This window comes from Acinonyx jubatus, chromosome C1, assembly GCF_027475565.1.
Source record: "Acinonyx jubatus isolate Ajub_Pintada_27869175 chromosome C1, VMU_Ajub_asm_v1.0, whole genome shotgun sequence".
In the NCBI taxonomy this organism is placed as follows: domain Eukaryota; kingdom Metazoa; phylum Chordata; class Mammalia; order Carnivora; family Felidae; genus Acinonyx; species Acinonyx jubatus.
Window position 1 is genome coordinate 122,640,648 of NC_069381.1, and position 18,418 is coordinate 122,659,065.

The 18,418-nt window shown below is 36.7% G+C and overlaps 1 protein-coding gene across 12 annotated transcripts in view; it reads right to left on the reverse strand.

Annotated features, from left to right (window-relative positions):
• NCKAP5 (NCK associated protein 5) overlaps positions 1-18,418 on the reverse strand; it is a 963,823-nt gene that overhangs the window by 601,988 nt on the left and 343,417 nt on the right. For 11 of the 12 annotated variants that reach the window (XM_027055919.2, XM_027055920.2, XM_053214923.1 and 8 more), the window contains one exon: positions 9,491-9,564. The exons of the other annotated variant lie outside the window; for it this stretch is intronic. In XM_027055919.2, coding sequence (XP_026911720.2) covers positions 9,491-9,564 — 74 coding nt within the window. The remainder of the gene's footprint in view (positions 1-9,490; positions 9,565-18,418) is intronic. 12 annotated transcript variants of the gene reach the window in all.

The following is an 18,418-nucleotide window of genomic DNA, read 5'->3' on the forward strand; positions in this document are numbered from 1 at the left end:
GTGTGGGGGGGGGGGGGGGAGAGGAGTAGATAAGCAGAAAAAGGCAAAAGGAAATTACTCCTTTTAACTTCATAGTTACTCACATAGCGATATGTAGTTATTGCCTAATAATCAATTTCTTAAAAAAAAAATCACAAGTATGCTTAAGCACTAAGAGGTTAGTAATTTTGTTCCATTAAAACTAAAATTAAATAGAAAGCTAGGGAAATTACCCCTTTCATTCCTTCTTCCACCAAAAAAAAAGGCACTTCATCATTTCTTACTGTGGGTGTACTTCAGCCTCAACACATGCATTTAGATCAAGTGGGTCATTTATATTGTTGCCTGCTGGAGTTTTTCTCCTTTCAACTTAGTAGGGAATATTTGGTATCTTTATTACCCTAAATAAATCTACAAAATGCCTTTTGCTTGCGCTCTTTGTTCTAACTTCAGATAAATAAATCACATTAGGTTCCTGGCCGTCATATTAAAATAAGCATGGACCTAAAGATAATAAATGTGTTTTAAGCCAAATGTTTTCAGATTAGATAGAGGTAAATATCTCTGGATGACCCCCGAATCCTATTGATGTTGAAATATTTGGGGGGATTTTGAGAGTATTTCTTGAAGGAAATAAACCTGTTTAAGCTAGAAGTAGAATTAATTTCAAATCACCTATGGACCTGCGTGTATAACAGGATTCAACACAAGCTTCCCATGGCAGCCATAAATCCATCTTTCAAGTGGGGATACTTCCCCAGTTGTCTTGAAGGGCAATTTTATAGCTTCATGGGTTCACCTAATGCCTTCATCTATAGTGTGCTTTATTAACTATAAAAAGCTCTAGACCTGAATTTCTCATCATCTTATATACAGTTATATTCAAAAGTCTTAAAGGCAGTGCAAACTACATCTATTCAGTAACTGATTCTCCCTCTGCTCTCATGCCCTCAGATTTGCTCCTCTTCAGGAGTCAGATCCAACAGCCCCTCCTCAGGGAAACTCCTGGACTTCTGAAGGACAGTCTCCTAAAACCTGTTTAACAGATTCTTCCCCCTAGGCCCATTGAATCACCTTGATAAATTTAAGTGAATTTTCTTTCAAACAAGATTTGGAGTGAAGAGAAGGAGAGAAAACCCATAGGGTTGTAAATAGCCTATTTTAACTATTTATTAGGTTAGGACCTAAATAGACCTTCTGTGCTGGAGTAGCACAGTCCTTTAAAGGGTGGACAAATTTTATTTAAAAAGGGGGTGGGGGGAGGGAAAATCCTGTATATAAAGTTGATGCAGAGTTTCACTGTGGCATTTTTGATGTCTCCTTGCCCCAGAAGGCCTCGGTTCAAATACTAGGCAATTCCCTTAGTAGTTAAACATGTAGACCACATACAGGTCACCTAAATAAACTATAATGTTGATGAATCCTCAAGTACAAGGTCAGATATGAACCTGAGTAATCTTCCTGTTCCGTCAATTCAGTTACATTTCTGGGCTTAGTTCTATTAGTCCCTTCTGCTACTGAACAGAAGTCACCTTAGAGACAAGAATGCCACCTCACCTGGGTCTTCAGAGCTGTGAGAAGATGCCTAAATGCTTCCTTGTCCCTTTAAAGCAGCACCATCAGGCTATAGTAAGCATCCTTTGGGATATGGTTCAGCCCACCAGCCCCCTGCACGTTGTCTAGGGATGACATAACTGGTGAAGCATGTGGCAATACCCAATTTCCAGAGCTCTGATTTATTCTCCCTTATGCTGGGCAGAGGGCATGACTTAGAGGCAATACTCTTATCTTGGCAGGGGTTTGAGACTGTCTGCATCTCTAAAACAACCCCTGGTGGGTAATTGAGAAATGACATTGATGGGTTTCCAGGGTGGCCCTTGTGCTTACACTTGCCCTATAATACAGCTATGATTTAGAAATCCAGCCCAAGGGTTGAGAGGAGGGGAAGATCATGCAAAGCACGCTAGCCCTGGTCTCCTTTGACCCCGGCAGAGTGAGACAGAGGTGCAGAGCTGGGGGACCATGTGCTCTTATTGAGTTGGCATAGCATGAGGTTTGCTTTCAGAGCTTTTATTGCTATTAGAGAGCACTGAGCTCTCTCTGTTTGCTGCACATTTTATCCCCCGGAGATAGACTCTTTTTATCCTGAAGGGATTTAGAAAACAAATCACAGTTCTTATTTTATTTGGTGTCCACCATTAAGAATTCATGCAGAGCAGTTTTACTTGTTGCCAATTAAGATCTCCCAGTGGAAGTCTATGATTACAGCAAAGGCAACCTGTTTAATACTCGGCATCTCCTTAGTCTACATAAATTAACCCCATGAGGGTAGAGATGGGCTAATTCTTAAGATGCCTGGATAATTTGATTTTAAAATCCAAGATACACAGAAGGTAAATCTCCAAGAGCTCTGGGCTGGACTTTTCTCAGGGCATATGTGCTGCTTCTTCTTACTTCCAGTTTACAACTATAAGTCAATTTCTAGGTAACCCATGAAGAAAGCATTTTCTTTTCTCAGGAACAGAGTAAGAGTATGCAGCCTCTCTATAAGCAGTTGTAACATCACTCACATTTTACAGAAATTGAGATCAGAGCTGAAATGAACTGCAGGCACTTGTGCCAATTATCTCCACCCAAAAATGTATAAAGACATTGAAATTAGGAAGACCATCAATGAGTGTTTGAAATGTGGATCATTTCATTTGAGTGTTCACACTTAGATAAGCAACATTTTGAAACATGAGAATGAAATACTTTTTGTCCATTTTTTTTCTTATCTCTTAACTTAGCATAAGAATCACAGATAAGCGAGAAAGCAAAAGTAAAAGTCTATTTTAAAGAATTTTGGAAACAAAAAAGACCCTGAATAGCCAAAGCCATCTTGAGAAAGAACAAACCTGGGGGTACCACAATCTCAGATTTTAAGATACAATACAGAGTTGTGGTACCCAAAACAATATGGTTCTGGCACAAAAAGAGATACACAGATCAATGGACCATGACAGAGAGCCCAGAAGTAAATACATGAATATGTGGTCAATTAATCCATGACGAAGGAGGCAATATACAATCTCTTCAATAAATAGTGCTAGGAAAACTAGACACATCCATGCATAAGAATGAAACTGGACCACTTTCTTATGTTGTGCACGAAAATAAACTCAAAATGGTTTAAGGACCTCAATCTGAGACCTGAACCATAAAACTCTATTAAGAAAACACAGGCAGTAATCTCTTGGACACCAGCCTTTACAACATTTTTATGGTTATGCCTCTTCATGCAAGGGAAACAAAAGCAAAAATAAACTACTAAGATTACCAAAGTAAAAAGCTGTGGTATAGCAAAGGAAACCACCCACAAAACAAAACAAAAAAAGCCACCTATTGAACAGGAGAAGATATTTGCAAATGATATATCTGATAATGGGTTAATATTCAAAATATATTTTTTAAAATGTATATAACTCAACATCAAAACCCACAAATAATTCAATTAAACATGGGCAGAAGACCTAAAGAGACATTTTTCCAAAGAAGAAACACAGATGGTCAAGAGACACACGAGAAGATGCTCAACAACACTATTCATCAGAGAAATGCAAGTCAAACCCATAATGAGATATCACCTTATACATGTCAGAATGGCTAAAATCAGAAAGAACTAACACATTTTGGTGAGAACTTAGAAAAGGGAACCTTCGTGAAGTTGGTAGGAATGTAAATTGGTGAAAACACTGTGGATAACAGAATAGAGGTTCCCCAAAACAATAAATATGGAAATATATATGGTCCAGTAATTCTACTACTGGGTATTTACCAAAAGAAAATAAAAACACTAATCCAAAAAGGCATATGCACCTCCATGTTTACTGTGCCATTACCTACAAGAGTGAAGATATGGAAGCACCTTAAGTTGCCACTGATAAATAATGTATGATTTTACACACACACACACACACACACACACACTGGAATATTACTCAGCCACAAAAAAATAATGAAATCTTGCCCATTTGTACCAACATGGATAGACTTAGAAAATGTTATGCCAACTGAAAAGTCAGAGAAAAACAAATACCATATGATTTCACTTGTGTAGAATCTAAAAAAAAAAAAAAAAGAAAAGAAAAAAAACAAAGTAGAAACAGACTCATACAGAGAACAAGAAGATAGTTGTCAGAGGGGATGGAAGATAGGCGAAAAAGTTTAAAGGTAAATGGATCAAGAGGTACAAACTTCATTTATAAAATAAATAAGTCAAGGAGATATCAAGTACAGCATAGGGATTATAGTCAGTAACATCGCAATAATGTTGTATGGGGACCAATGTAACTATACCTATGGAGGTGAGCATTTTGTAATGTATAGATATGTTGATCACTATGTTGTATACCTGAGACTAGTAACATTGTATGTCAGCTATACTTCAATAATCTTTTTTTCAAGTTTGGGTACACTAAAATTATAATTTTATCATTGGATGGGACAGGTCTCAGTGACTTTTATATCAATCAGGGATCTATACATCATTTTCAATTAGATATCTTACTTTCCTTGATGATGTAGGAAACCATCACATTTCACATTTCCTCCTTGAGGAAGCAGGAGTTAAATGCTTTACTAGGGCCAACATAGCCAATGATCAATAGTTGTTCAGATTCTTGGAATTTGGTGCTGAGGCTTGGGCTGCTCCTCAGAAAAATGATGATGAATTAGAAATTGCATTTTTCCTATATTTACATTCCCCTCTTACTAATAATCTGCACTCTTCACACTATTAGAGGACCTTTAATTACAGTACCCATCCCAGTAGCAGTGAATTATAGGAAGAGGGAAGAAATTGTTATAACCATGTTTCCGTATATATTTCTGTATATTCTGTATATATTTCTGTATATTCTGTATATTTGGTGACTGAACTGGATAGATCACTATTTCCCAAAATATGTTTCTTGGAATTTTGGTCAGAATAAATACTGCAAGAAAAATAGGATTTTTTTAAGAAGTCAAAGTTCTCTTTTATACTCTATTTTTGAAACTCATAGCACATGTTAGCCATTTAAATTGCTCTGAGAAATTCTAGAATTCAAACAATTTTAAAACTTGGTTTTACCTAATATATTTCAAATTTGGACACAGAGGAACCCATTTATAAAAATCTGAACATTTACCCGGGGTATTCATTTTTCTTGGAATGGGATTAAGAAAATGTTCATAGATCATTTAGATCACAGGTTCTCAACAGGAAGGAAAGAGGATTCTGACCTCTGGGAAACATGTAGAAAATGTCTGGAGACATTTTTGGCTGTCACAATATGGGGGGGAGAGGGAGGTACTGGTATGTGGTAGGTAGAAGCAAGACATGATGTTAGATAATTTATAATGCAGAAGACAACCTTACTTTTACCCCCCTCCCAAGATAATGGTCTGGCCCCAAATGTCTATAGTGCACTGACTGAGAATCCCTAGCATAGATACAGCATGTTCAAATGGGACTCTGATCTGGGATCTGTAGGCTAGCAGGTGGCACTTTGCATTCACCAGATCTTGTCATTTAATGTTGGCCATGCAGACCTTATTCTTTATGTACAGACTACTGATAACACTGTCTCCAAGTCAATCTATGAAAATCTGAAGTGAACACTTTGATATCATCTGGTGAAGTTATCAGCAAGCTGTTAGGTATCTCTGTTATTTTACTGATTTCTAACTTATGCTCCTGAAAGCTTTCTATGATATATATGTATTAAATGCTACAAAGTGATCCATCTGTATAATTAGAGAAAAATAAGGTTAAACATGTATCTGTAAATATTGTATAAATGTATTATTTTAACCATCATGTATTTCAAATAATCGCAGTGTTCAGTAATCTTAAAAACTAGCTTTACTGATAGCTTCTTTCTACAGAAAAGGAAAATTATTCCAGAAAGGACACCCCATGGCCAGTTTGGGAAGGCCAGGCCTAGAGTCCAAGGCTCCAAAACTTCTGGTCCTCTTTCCTTTTCTATAATCATGCTGCTTCCATTTTCCACACTTAATTTTATATGTGACATGAAAGAGTTATTACCACCATAAATATTCATGAATTCAATTTGTATCTCCCAACTGTTTGTGTTTGTTCTCAACTCTTAATTTGAGGCTGCGAATGGATAAAGGTTTCTATCAAATGTTACAAGAAAGACATTCTCAGTAGTCGTTTTCTTATAATCTCTCTTGTCAGTCAGATATATTTAGCCAAATCAGAAATGGCAGCAGATGATACAAAAATCATTAAGTGACGGGGCACCTGGGTGGCTCAGTCCGTTAAGTGTCTAACTTCAGCTCAGGTCATGATCTCACAGTCTGTGAGTTCAAGCTCCGCATAGGCCTCTCTGCTGACAGCTCAGAGCCTGGAGCCTGCTTCAGATTCTGTGTCTCCCCCTCTCTCTGCCCCTCCCCTGCTCATGCTCTGTCTCTCTCTGTCTCAAAAATAAATAAAAACATTAAAAATTGTCAAAGAACCTTCTTATGCTATTCTTAACCTTCCACATTAAAACAAATGAACATGCAGAAATTTAACAACCCACTTCAACATCTAGTAAACCAGTTGTCACCAGGAATGTTGATTTTTCTTCATCAAGCAGGGAGGTGCAGAGCAAACTAAGTCAGCCCACACTTGTGGTCAGATCTTACACTGGATTTTAAATTCTGACTCTACCTAGTCAGATGAATTCACACAAGTTTTCTGTTAATGTCAAAAAATGTCTTTTCTGAGCTAAATGACAGCTCATTGCTAGGCAGCTATATTTAAACTTCAAATTTCTTTGCAATTTGAAAACCAGAGACAGATTATAGGTCTATTTCAGTAGAATACTAAACAGGGCCCCCAAAATAACTAGTTATCTTGAGAGTATGATTATGACAATATATCTGTGTCACAGCAGATGTTTTATGCTATAAGAAACAATGACAATCTATTAAAGACTAGTGGGCCCTTCTATAAAAATAAGCTAAGACTTAATTTTTGTATCCCATCTTGTATCAATCTTCACTGGGTCCCATTCTTTTATCATTAGCCAAATAGCAACAGTATGTCATGTGTCTATCATGCTTTTGATCAATACTCAAACACTATAGCCATCAATTAATGCTGACTACAATTATTGTTAGAACATCTAAGCATTCAAGATTTGTCTGTTATATGTAGGTTGAAGTATAAATGGGAGGCCATCAATTAATATCAGCAGCAATGATAATAGCCCACTTCATGAAAATTATAGCAGTTACAAATCAAAAGCATAATAAAAATCAGAAAAAGTTTATACTGACTTATGGGGACATTTGTTTAAGTGTGCTTGAGACATGACATGCTATTCTTATGATATTCTGCACATCACCGATTTTACCCTAAGTCAAGAAAGTATTTTTAAAATTTAATCATAACCAGAAAGAATTTCCCACCTTGTTCACTGTCACTGGCATATCCCTCACCCCAAAACAATTTGGCTACAGTTGCAGTTATGATATTGTAATAACCATCAGAAAGCCTACCACTTTAAGTCAATCAAGATCTGCTTATAAAATATAACCAAGTATAATTTCATGATTCAATAAATAGTATATAAATCTGCTATTATTGGTTTTCATTTTCTTTTCAATACTACCCATTCCCATCTTCTCTCAGGTAGTTATTCTGACTATTCAAATGCCATTGCCCTTTATTGTTATTCAAATGAAGCCTTTTTATTAGATCCTCTGCCACTACATATAAGGCTCTACTTCTCCAGCAGCAATTATTCTATTTCTGAAGGAAAATAGAAGTGATTGCACACAAAATTCTGAGCTCTTCCTTTACGTTAGGTTAAGTCTATGCCTGAAATTGGATTTTCATTTAATCCTATCCAAGAAGACCAAAAGGTTTTTTATCAGCTATCTTATCAAAGCAGGAAAACATTCTTTTCCATGCAGGTTTTTTTGGTTCAAAACCCATGAAATCATAACTCCTTCCCAATGATGTATTTAAGACACACTTACTGACCAAATTAAACTCTAATTTGTTTTATCAGGTGGTGTTCATCTTTTTTTGTATATATTTTTCTTTAAAAAGATAGGGAAAACCAAATATCCTTTATAAATAGTTGGAATAAAATTTATAATTCATTTAAATAACTTTTACACCTTGGAAGAGATCTATGGGAAATATAAGCCAAAAGATACATAACTATAAACACACTGTTCCCAGTTTTATTAATACAATATACTGGTTAACAAAAGAAAACTTTACCAATACCAGGTTATAGCTCTAAAGAACATATCTAACAAATATCACACAGTTATATAAAATTAACTTGTATGTCTGTTAGCAGCAAGCAGACTCAAAAAATATTTTCTTTTGTTGTATCCTACGAGAAGTTTTTCCATGCACCGAAATAGACTGTTACTATAAGCACAGATCTGTTCTTAAGCAGGGAAACTGATATAAAGCACAGAACAAATGAAATTATTAGGCACTTTGCCTAAGAACTACAGTCCCTCAGAGAAGACAAATTTCAAGGTTATTAGGATTTGTTACAAGAGGCATGAAGAAAGGGCAGAAGAGCCTAGTACAGAGACCAATGGTGATACATTTGGATGAGATTGGACAAGAAAGCCACAGGGTTAGCAAATATTTACCGGCCATCTCTGTATACAGAGAGAGTACTCTCCCCCACCCATGCTGCCAAGAGATAAGAAATAAAGGACTTCAGGGGCTTACTGACCCTGGGGAGAAAAAGCTAATTACATTAAACAATTCTGGCACTATGGGAGGCATCATGTGATTCAGCACTAGCATATTTATTCCAGATAACAGGAGCCATAGGAATTTAGGAAAAGCAATGGCAGATTCCATAAGAGCACCTATGCAGAGCATGACCACATAGAAAATAACATCATAACCATTTTGATCAGCCTCAATTCCTAAGAGGCCCCAGGGACCAAGTATCTTGAAAATATGCCTTTTATGATATTAACCTTTTTTTTTTCCAAATTACCTATACCGATGTTCTCCCATAACTTTCTTTATCAAGAATCAGAGCCCACCAGGAAGAACAAAAAACTAAACATGAGAGGCCTATAGAATAGCATTCTTAAAATATCCTCCTTTCATATGAAGAGAAGCAGACATTTTAAGCAGCTGTATTCAACTTTTTAATTACAGGAAAACTCACTCTTTAAGCAGGCAAGGGTGAGAGAATTTGGGTTCTAGTTTCCACAATGTAAGTTTGCTGTGTGGCCTTGGACAAATTAATTTCCTGACCTTGACAAAGTGTCATGATTTGAGCAGGTCCTTGACTTAAGCACAACTTTTGGCACTATTGCTTTACTTTCATTAAAGGTATAAAATTCTCTAAGGACCCTCTGGTGATTTTTGCTTCCAAAGGTGATTTTGACATCAAGTGTAAGAAGAAAGTTTACCAACTCCCTGACTCTGTGATCAACACCAAAGCTATCAGGCCTGCTATAAGTCAAAGGCATGGATTTCACTCACCTCCATAGACTTCTGTGTTGTTCCTCGAGCTGAGTTAGAAGATGCTCAATATATTTATTGGAGTCCATGTATTCCTGTACATGTAGACACACAAAGACAAATAAAGCTCATTACAATAGTCACTGGAATTTGGATTATATTTCTCTTTGCAGAGAAGATTTTTGACAAAATAATCCCTGATCCCTCTCAGTTCTAGGAGTCAATGCATCTGTGACTTACATGCAGAGTTCCTCATAGATAAATATTTTCTCCATAAATTTGGATCATTCTATAAACAGAGAATTTGACTTTTACAAAGTTAGCATAAAAGCCCTCTTATTCACAGATGAAAGCTAAATTTCATGGTCATCTACACTGTGGTACACATATTTTACCATATAAAAATAAGTAAGCCAATGATGCTGCTGACCTTAGAAGAGTAAGAATAAAGTAGACAATACAGGTCTTGATTACACTGGTCTTATTATAATTACTCCCTAGTAAAAACACTACTTTAAAAAACTTTTAGTATTTATTTATTTATTTTTACTGTCTATTTATTTGAGGCAAGGGGCAGAGAGAGAGGGAGACCCTGAATCTGAAGCAGGCTCCAGGCTGCAGCTGTCAGGACAAAGCCTGATGCGGGGCTCAAACTCATGAATGGTGAGATCATGATCTGAGACAAAGTCGGATGCTTAACTGACTGAGCCACCCAGGCACCCCGAAATATTTATTTATTTATTGAGAGTGAGAGAGAGAAAGACAGAGTGTGCGCGCACGCATGAGTGGAGGAGGGACAGAGAGAATCCCAAGCAGGCTCCTCACTGTCAGTACAGAGCGCAATGTGGGGTTCAATCCCACAAACTGAGATCATGACCTGAGCCAAAATCAAGAGACAGATGCTTAACCAACTGAGCCATCCAGGTACCCCTGAAAACAATACTTTTGAACTATATAGAATGCTTTATATATTCACTGAGCATACTGTTTGCAATGATGAAACATGTCCATTTCCCTTTATCTCTTTATATAAAAACATAGTCTAATTAGTTTGGGTTTTTTTCCCCCCTTTGGTCTCCTAGAAAAAAAAATCTACCTTCTAAGAAGATATGAAAGCAAGGTATATATTTTTTCAATATGTCAATTTTTGTCAATCAAAATGTTTTCAAGAAATATTTCTGAAAAAATAATGAATTCCCTTACAACATGAGATTTATAGAAGTTTAAAGGTTATTAAAATGATTTTTTAATTAGTGATTTCTGAGTATGAGGTTCATATGCAATAGTTTCATTTTTCATCTATCAAGCAAAGCACAATGTGTAAAATTTCTGATGATTGATTTCATCCTGAACCTGATACTTCTTTTACTTTCTCTTTGAACATCTAGCCTGCAATCCTCTGTGTTTATAGCATATCTATACTATGGAAGAGTATGCAATGATTTCTGTGTTAAGGTACCCATGAAAGTTACTGTTTTGTTTCTTATGGATTTGAGATAAAATGAGAACTTTGATTAATAATGATTCTTTCTGAAATAGATTTGTTTTGATTAAGTGCTATGTTTAATCTATTGCTCCTATAAGAATATGCATTATAATGAGGGAGGGTAGAAACTACACAGTAAGAAGGGAGCTGATATTATGGAAAAAGTCCTTTCCTGAGTTTCTGGACCTAGATCTGCTCATGTAGCCCTTTTTACCTTTCTACAATATTTCAGTTAGACTAGATAGCACACCACATCCTTTCCTAGCTAAAACTGCTAATTCTCTAACAGTATAACTTTATTTCAGATGATTAGCGAAATAATATTCTTTTCCAGGTTAATAATTTAAACAAGACCATTGAGCATATTAAATCCAAAGCAGAAATCTGTTAATGAAGAAAGTTTTAACAGTTTGCAGATATGATATTATGTATCTTGATCAAGATTTAAAGATTTAGAACACTCAGTTACCAAAGACATTAATTTTCAAATACACCCATGAAATAAATTTTAAACAGGTTCCAGTTAGAAACAAATATATAAATCTCAAAGTCATTCATTCATTCTTCAACTCAATTGTTTTTTTCAAAATCTATTATTCTCCAAATGCTATTCTAAGTTTGGTTCATAGAGTAATAACCAAGAGGGAGAAAGTTCCTGCTCTCTAAGAGCTTACGCTCTGTAGAGGGAGGTAGTGAACACATGGACATCTGATTGGTGATATGCTATGAAGGCAACACACCAGTGATGAGAGAATTTAAATGGGGAAGGGCACCTCCCTGGTATAAGGTGGTTGGAAAGAGATCCAAACAAATGATATTTGAGCTAAGACCTGGAAGAGAAGAAGGAGGTAGGCATATAGAGAAAAGAGAGAGGAGTGAAAGGAAACAGCATATGCAAATATCCCCAATATGTGGTGCTAAAGGAACAGAAAGGAAGGCAGTGGGGCTGGAAACAGAGTGACTATGGTGTGGAGTCTAAAATACAGTTAGCAAGCTAAGCGAGGCCAAAGCATGAGCAAGCAAGCTCTGGAAAACGGTTTGCGCTAAAACCCATGGATTTGTTATTTTGTTCACTCTTCTTAGCTCAAGCAAGAGGATGAAGCTGAAAGGTATGTGATTATAGATAGGATCTTTCAATCAAGAGTTAGGTTCAAATCCTAGTTTTGGTACTTACCTAGCTATGTTCCCTAGGTCAAATTATTTAATCTCTCCAAGCTTTATTTCCATCATCTTCAGAGAGAGAACTCATAGTCAATTTACAGAGGTGTTCTAAGAATTTAATAGTTTAAGTATGCATATATTATAGTGTCTGCCAAGAGGTAAGCATAGGCTTTTTCATAATACCACTCACCTCTTCTCAAAGGCAAATCACTTCACAATGTGAAGGTAATATCCATTTTCTCTTATCTTACCCAACATCAAATTTTTGAGTGTATGCTTCTTCAATTACAGTTGCTGAATATTAGAATAGGATGTTAGAGATGAATAGTAAGAATACAGATTTTCAACCATTAGGGGCCTCTGAATTGGGATTTACAAGCTATTTCAAGTAATGATATGGGCTGTTTCAATTTAAAGTAGCTTCACCTGGGGTGCCTGGGTGGCTCAGACATTTGAGCATCCAACTCCTGATTTTGCCTCAGGTCATGATTTCAGGGTCATGGTATCAAGCCCACACTCAGCACAGAGCCTGCTTAAAATTGATTCTTCTCTCTCTCTCTCTCTCTCTCTCTCTCTCTCTCTCTCTCTCCCTCCCTCTCTCCTCCCTCCCTCCCTCTCTCTCTTGCTCTGCCTCTCTCTCTCCCTCTCCCTCCCTCTCTCCCCCTCCCTCCCTCTCTCCCTCACTCTCTCCCTCCCTCTCTCCCTCCCTCTCTCCCTCTCTCCCTCCCTCTCTCCCCCCCTCTCTCCCTCACTCTCTCTCTCCCTCCCTCCCTGTCTCCCCCCCTCCCTGTCTCCCCCTCCTTCCCTGTCTCCCCCTCCCTCCCTCCCTCCCTCTCTCTCTCCCTCTCTCCCCCCCCTCCATCTCCCTCTCTCCCCACCTACTCCGCTCTCACTCTCTAAAATAAAAAAGTAGCTTCACCTGCAAATAGACGGCCAATAGACATGTGAAAAGATGCTCAACATCACTAATCATCAGCGAAATGCAAATAAAAGTTACAATGCAATATCACTTCACACCTGTCAGAATGGCTGAAATTAAAAACACAAGAAACAGCTGTTGGCAAGGGTGTGGAGAATAAAGGAATCCTCTTGCACTGTTGGCGGGAATGCAAACTGTGCACCCACTATGGAAAAGAGTATGGAGGTTCCTCAAAACATTAACAACAGAACTACCTACCACAGGATCCAGTAATGCCACTACGGGGTACTTACTCAAAGAATACAAAAACATGAATCTGAAAAGATATATGCACCCCTATTCACATGCAATATTATTTACAATAGCCAAGATATAGAAACAGCCTAAGTGTCCACGGATAGATGAATGGATAAAGAAGATATAGGGGCGCCTGGGTGGCTCAGTCGGTTGAGCGTCCGACTTCAGCTCAGGTCAGGATCTCACGGTTCGTGAGTTCAAGCCCCGCGTCAGGCTCTGGGCTGATGGCTCAGAGCCTGGAGCCTGCTTCCGATTCTGTGTCTCTCTCTCTCTCTCTGCCCCTCCCCCATTCATGCTCTGTCTCTCTCTGTCTCAAAAATAAATAAACATTAAAAAAAAATTAAAAAAAAAAAAGAAGATACAGACAGGCACACACTAGAATATCACTCAGCCATAAAAAAAAGAAAAGAAAAGAAAACTTGCCATTTGCAACAGCATAGATGGATCTAAAGGGTACAATACTAAGCAAAATAAGTCAGTAAGAGAAAGACAAATACCATATGATTTCATTCATATGTGGAACTTAAGAAACAAAACAGATAAACAAAGAAAAAGAGAGACAAACCAGAAAACTCTTAAGTACAGAGAGCAAGCAATGCTTACCAGAGGGGAGCTGGGTGGGAGAGAGGTGAAAGGGATTAAAGAGTACACTTATCATGATCAGCATGAGGTGTTGTAAGGAAGTGCTGAATCACTAGATTCCACACCTGGAAGTAATATACCACTGTATGTTAACGAAACTGAAATTAAAATTTAAACAGCATGTACAAACTTTTAAAACAAAAAAAAAATATTAAGAATAATATAAAGATTCCCACTCTCTAACTGCTCCATGATAGCGAGACAATTTAGGTGGGAGCTCTCCACAGTGTCTGGGTAGGATACCCCTGGATCCAGCCAGGAGAACATTAGTTGCGTGAATACTAGAGTGTGCTATTGCTAAGGTGCAATGAAGAAGCTGAATCTAGTTCAGCAGATAGCGGTTATCACCAGGAAAATTCAACTCACGCAAAGGTTTCCTGACCTATTATTTTTTCTTAACTAAAACTTACACAAAACTTCATTGCGTCAGGCATTGGGCTAAGTACTTTTGCAGTATTTTCTCATTTAAACTCAATATCCCCAAAAGGTAGATACTATTATTATCCCCATTTTGAAAATGACGTAACAGACTTTCCAGGGTCACACAGCAAGGAAGTGGCAGAACCAGGATTTGAGTCCTGATATGAGTCCAGTACAGAACCACTCTGTATGTTCTTCCTAAACCCACCCTGCTGGCTGACTCATCCCCATTATGTTTGTATATGCTATTCCTTTTGCGTAGAACACTTAACCAAAATATCAATAGTGGCAACAGTAATAAAATTTATTATTAAAATTAAACAAATAAAGTACTTTCACCCATTTTTCCATTAAACTAACTACAGCAATAACTATCAAGTCCTAACCCACGTGATAATGGGAAACTGGAATTATGACTTTTCCCTCCTTTTGAGCTTTATTTTTCTCCATAGCGCTTTCCCTCTAACATCCAATATATTTTACTTGAGTACTTTCTGGTATTGCCTATACCACACTCATCTCTCTTCTCTTCTCAAACACACACACACACCTAACTGAAATGAATTGAGAAAAAAAATATGCTTATATGTACCTTCTGTTAATTTCTTCCCTGGCTGAAACAACTTGGGCAACATTCTCATACATTTATCATTTCTGTCCCCTGAATTGAAGAAATTGGTTAACTAATAAGAAATCCTTATCATTTTGTAAGAATAAAAGAGGGTTCCAATGGGAACCACTTTTATCCATCCATTTGGATATTAACTCCAAGGAAACAATGGATGGTGAGGGAAGATTGGTTTACAGTGAGCTACAGTCATTATGAAGTGCAACGTAGCTACTATATCTAGAGCAAGAGCTTGGATATCAAGCACATTCTGGATGTTACTAAACAGGGTCTCCACTATTTCAAAGTATCTAAGGCACAGGCAGAAAGAAAGGGCATGACAAGATTCCATCTCACTAAAACAGCTCCCCAGATTGCCTGAAAGACACTGGATATTTGGGAGAGCTTAGAGAAAAATTTTCTATACATTCAGATGGACAGAAAGTAGAATGGGCACTGTCCATAGAGTATCTGGATGGATCACTCCAGAATAAGCACACTGAAAACATACAACATAAAACCCATGACAAAGCACATCACGCTCAGTCACAGGACAGCATGTCACTCTGAAAATGATTAAGAAAAACATGAAAAGCGTTTTAGAAAGAACCTTAACATGTTCAGTAGTATCCAGAAAGAGTGGGACTGTCTGAAACATGCGCAGAAAGCTTTAAGGAAAGGAAAAGGTGCAGAGATGAAAAGACAGTCAAATTAATTTTGTAAAAATGGGTAAGCTGAAATAATAAAATGAAATAAAAAGGGAGGTGGGTGAGCTAAGAATTTCAAGGAAATATCAACCACCATTGCAAAATTGAAACCTGTTGATCCTACACTGGGATTTTTATGATGGGGTGATTCTCCCCATCATGGAATGATGCCTTAGTGAAGAGGGTCCAATGGGTGTTGGTGTAACGGCACTGAACTGGTCACACAAATGAAGTCTACTCCTCAAGTATCTCATCTAGAAACCATCTAGGTCAGGTCCTTAAATACTCTTCTGCACCTTCTATGGTAGGGTTCACTTAGTGTGTCTACCATCCAGTTAGTGAAGACTGAAACTACTATAACCTGAAAAAATACATATGCACATATCCCCATTATCCTTGGTGTGAGAGTTCACGGTCCACAACACAGTTTACCTGTGAAGACTGTCAGTGTCTCAGGCATTGCTTTGGCCACCATTTACTTCTTATGTCCTCACCACAAAGACTTGATCCAAAGTAATGCTATTAACTTGATAAACATTCTAATCTACTCATTTTCCTTATGAAAAAACCCACATCAGGTACAAGAGTAGAACTGATGATGAAATCACATACACAGTCCTGTGGAGGACAAACTAAATCTAAGTAAATTAAGTAAAAGATAAAGATGAAAAGAGAGACACAATGGGTATTAGGTCAGAAAACAGGTTTATCTAACAATTATGGCTTTTGAGTATTTTACAAGATTTGGAATGGAAACAATGATCTAAGAGATAATTAAATATTTCAGAATATAGAGGAAAAAAGAAGACTTGAATATACACATCAAAAGGGCTCATCACATCACATTCCAGGCAGAAATTATGGAAAAACTATCCACACATCCACTTGCATAAGAGTAAAAGAAAAATAGTGGATGGGGCATCCAAACTGACAAAGGGGTTTCCTACCAAGGATTTCAGGTAGGTTGTTCATAGTTTCCAGCCATCCCTGATGTCCACTGAAATAAGGTACATAGACATTGAGTTTTATTCCATAGATATCACCAATCAAGTAGCTATTCTATAACAAAGCAACAGAAAGATATTTTTAGCTATTCATGAACTCAGAAAGTAAAGCACCTAATTTAATTGAAAACATGTGTGTATATGTACCTTGAACTTACTTTAGGGTGTGTCTATATGTACATATATTCCAAATGTCCAAGAGATGAAAATGTACCTAATACATATATGTATACGTGCATGTGCATGTGTGCATATACACATGCATTCTAAACCTGGGTGATGCATAAAGGATTTATAACATAAAGCAAAAATTCAAAAGAATTTAAATGGATTTTATGTCCAAAAATGTAAATATAAAATTAAACAAAGTCCCAGAAGAAAAATGTAAAGTATACATTATATATCTTTGTCATGGACAGAGGAGGAGAACAAGAAAGAGGAAAGCAAGATCACAGAAAAGTCTCTGTACATAGGAACAAATTCTTGTTCTATACTTGACTTGATAATCATAAAAACTTAAGTACAAGGGTACATTTTGTCTACATGTTTAACAATTGAGGAAAGCAATTTGATAATAGATCATGCAAATTAAAACGTACATGTACCTTCGACCCAAAAACTACATGTCTAGAAAACACCCTGAGTAAATAATCAAATTAAAACAAATGACGTTCAGATATTATTTATGACAGCATGGAAAAACTGGATATAGCCTAGCTTCCAAAATTGCGGGAATTATTAAGAAAAAAGCACACTTTGGCCATTTTAAGAATTATATAATTTCTTAAATTTGTAAAGAATATGTAATAAAATGGAAAACACTATAATATTAGGAGATACATAGGATTTAAAACAATACAATCCTTTTTTAATCACAATTTTGAAAATATACACAAAATATTAAAAGAGAATAAAACATGGTATATGGTAGTACCATAGGTTAAATTTCTTCTGTATACTTCTCTTTCTAGTTTATGTTCAATATACAAATTTAAAAAGTGATTTTTTAAAGGAAAATACAGCCCCAGAAAATAACATCCACAAAGATGTTATAATTAAATTTTAGAAAGTGAGATCTAAAATATCACAATGCAGTAGTTTATGTTCTAAAGCTAAGCTAGTGTTTGAAACAATAGTCCTTCTTTTTTTATTACTTGCCCTTGTCAGTGTTCTGCTAAAAGCATTTCACCCAAGTTACGATTAGAGAGGAACACTAAGTTACACCATGATATATTTGTATAATATGCTTAAAAGTTTAACAAAGGTACAGCACTAAAAAGACATCTGCTTCTTGGCTAAAACTTATGCAAATTAATTCATTTTGGAGATGTATTTCAGGAAATTTGCCTTTCATTTCTTTAATGCACATGTTTCAAGGCAATTAGTATGAAACATTTAAAGCGATTAGAGGTTTATAGATACACCTAACATTGCATATCTGTGTAGCATAAGCCCATTTAATGTGAACCTCCTACTGTCTGATCTAGGTCAGTTCTGAGCAAGACCCATTATAAATGAATTCTAATGACGGGAGGATCTGATGTATCATTAGTTTTAAGTGGAATTTAAAATATAATACTAAAATCAAAGCTTGCAGAGATCCCAAATCCATCCACATAATCTTGATGTTATAATCAGTGTAAGTTACGGCAGAGTTTGTAAAAACTGTGTCAGCACTCTTGTACGGTTCCCAATTCACCTTTGGG